The sequence below is a fragment of the Morone saxatilis genome, unplaced genomic scaffold (assembly GCF_004916995.1).
Source record: "Morone saxatilis isolate NCDOM2014 unplaced genomic scaffold, NCSU_SB_2.0 Contig20, whole genome shotgun sequence".
Classification (NCBI taxonomy): domain Eukaryota; kingdom Metazoa; phylum Chordata; class Actinopteri; family Moronidae; genus Morone; species Morone saxatilis.
In genome coordinates this window covers 23,014,362-23,016,940 of record NW_023339763.1, presented here as the reverse complement: position 1 = coordinate 23,016,940, position 2,579 = coordinate 23,014,362, and the positions used below count along the sequence as shown (strand labels likewise).

The 2,579-nt window shown below is 38.3% G+C and overlaps 1 protein-coding gene across 1 annotated transcript in view; it reads right to left on the bottom strand.

Moving 5' to 3' along the window:
* The window catches only part of fez1 (fasciculation and elongation protein zeta 1 (zygin I)), a 16,450-nt gene that overhangs the window by 1,254 nt on the left and 12,617 nt on the right, over positions 1 to 2,579 (bottom strand). Inside the window, exons 7-9 of the mRNA XM_035665879.1 lie at positions 1,720 to 1,800; positions 850 to 925; positions 697 to 762 (exon numbers count right to left, since the gene is read on the bottom strand). Of these exons, the coding sequence (XP_035521772.1) occupies positions 697 to 762; positions 850 to 925; positions 1,720 to 1,800 (223 nt within the window). The remainder of the gene's footprint in view (positions 1 to 696; positions 763 to 849; positions 926 to 1,719; positions 1,801 to 2,579) is intronic.

Genomic DNA, 2,579 nt, shown 5'->3' with positions numbered 1-2,579 from the left:
TGTGGTTTGTTTCCATAGCTGGTCTGCTCCGTGTACAGCTAGTAGAGCGACTGAAACTGTTTTTATCATCTACATTAAGGATTTATTTCTATCAAAGCTGTTGGTAGGTAAAATTTGCGTTTTTGTCTATGGAGGCTGTTAGAGGTTTAACAAAAGGTCTATCTCGGAAGGGATCCTTTCCATATTGTTGTCAGACATTTAGAATAACAATCTGAGCCTGTAATTAACTTTAGCTTACATTGCAGCACTTTTCACTAATATACTCTGTGAATTAATGGTTTACTTTGACGAAAACAGAGTTGGTCACTGTTGGAAATACTAACAAAGACAGTTTTGGTGAGTTTTATTTTGTTTCTGTCCAATTACTTTGGTCTGAAATGATGGTGCTCTAGTGCGACATCTAGTGGCAAGTATAGTTTGTAAGTGTCACCTTTAAGTCTCCATGGGATAGTTGGGATAGATGGGAAGTTCTAAAGTTATTTTAGAGTAGATAAAGGAGTAAGTTCAACTTGGCAAAAACTGAATTTACTAGACAACAGACTTTACTGTTGTGATTGTGTTTAATTATCCTGTCTTATCCTGTACTGTGCGGTAAGTTATATAAATCAATAGAGGAAAAGGGAAGCTTCAATAAAGCAGACTTTTTCCTCACCAATCACTGTGCAGAAGTAGTCAAACTTGTGTTGCTGTGTTTACCTTTCAATATGTAGTCAGTTAGCAGTGAAGGCACCTTCTCACTGTCTTCCTTCATGGCATAAAGAACTAGGGGGAAGAAAGAAACAGTGTATCAGCTCTGGGTATACATTTTCCCAGCAGGTACTTATTGTTTGTTTGAAAATGGATACGTACTTTTTGTGAGCATCTGCAGATCTTCCACAGATGGAGGGGTGGCTTTCTTCTCATATGGAATAACTGTGTTTAGATACTGAAAACAGAGACAAGGTTCAGAGGGTTCGACAGTCAAACTAACATCGAACGATCAGATGTTTTTAAGCCCTAGCGAATCATTTATTTTCTTTCACTTGTGTTGACACAGAACTTAAAGCCAACACTTGACAATAAAGCTAACAAGTGTATTTCCCCAAATGTTAAACAATTTCTTTAAAAGTCAATGTACTCTCGGTCAAAACAGATCCTTTTTTTCAACCATGGTCAGTTGAGAAACACAAATTTATTTGTAAGTCGAACATTTTATTTATACATGTGCCTGTAATGTATATGGACAAAAAGGAGGGGCGTTTCTAGCAGAGTACCATAGAACATTGCTTACACTATAAACAGAGATCAAATTACAGACAGTAGGCAGTATGCAATGCGTATGACCTCAACTGTGCATTGGACTGAGGCTCATTAAATAAGTTATGCCATGACTGTACCACACAACAATCAATTAGTATACCACAGCATGTATGTTCAGTAACAGGGTTGCAATTCCATGTCTAAATCAGAATCAGAATCAGAAATAGTTTAATAATCCCAGGGGGAAAGTGTTGTCACTAGTATATATAGCTATATGATATGTACAGTTCAGCTATGTGTTATTCAATTCAATTTGTGGACATTGTTTTTTCATTTACTTAATCATATGGAGTGATTGCTTTGAAATACTGCTGTCCAATGTCTAGTGGCTATTCAACAGTGCCAGTTATGGTTGCATTTGAGCAGCAAACTTAGCACATATGTCACACTTTTTAAAAAACATTTGACCTTTGACCTTACCTGTTTATCATTCCCTGTGCTTCCAAATGTCTGTCTGATGCCCGTCTGCAGGATGTTAGACAGCCCCTCCATGCTGAAACGCTGCAACACACACACACACACACACACACACACACACACATAATCCTTAGTTTCTTGATCAAACTCAAAAGACTGTCTGTACTGTCCATGTACAATACAGACATCTCACACACACCATGGTTCAGACAAACATGCAATCATGCCATTAGCTTTATTGTTCATATTGCATCTGCATCATTAAGCCATCTGTACATTTTACTTCGGTAATGCAGCCTCAGGTAGTCAGCAGTCACAAGATAAAAACACTGCTGCTGTATTGCATGGCGGGAAAATCCATTAGGTTGCTTCTTTGTTACTGGACAGGAGTCCACCGGATTGGTCGGTTACTGTACGAAGACGACGGGTCACTTCCACTTTAGGATCTTTCCTGGAAGATGCTTTAGAGGCTAATGGAGATGAGAGCCATTATACTAACAGTTGTAGGGAGGAAGGAGAGAGCGCTTTCAGGCACTGTGGTTTCACCTTTCTCTCATTCACACTGGAAGGATTCAACATGAAAGTTGTGCACAGACTGAGGCTGGATGTACCGAGGTCAAGCAATTTGTATTGTTTTTAGTTTTCAGCAGATGGGTTTTACAAGAGCCACAAGGTTGCAGTGGAATTTAATGCAGACTAAAAACTGATTATTAGAAACAAAAATGAAGCATCAAGGCTTTTATAAATAAACACAATATCTGATTACTATAATGCAAACGAATAGTGCACAGATGTTGTGGTTTGTCAAGTCAAGTCAAGTCAAGAGTCAAGTCAACTTTATTGTCAGATGTGCTATACATGCA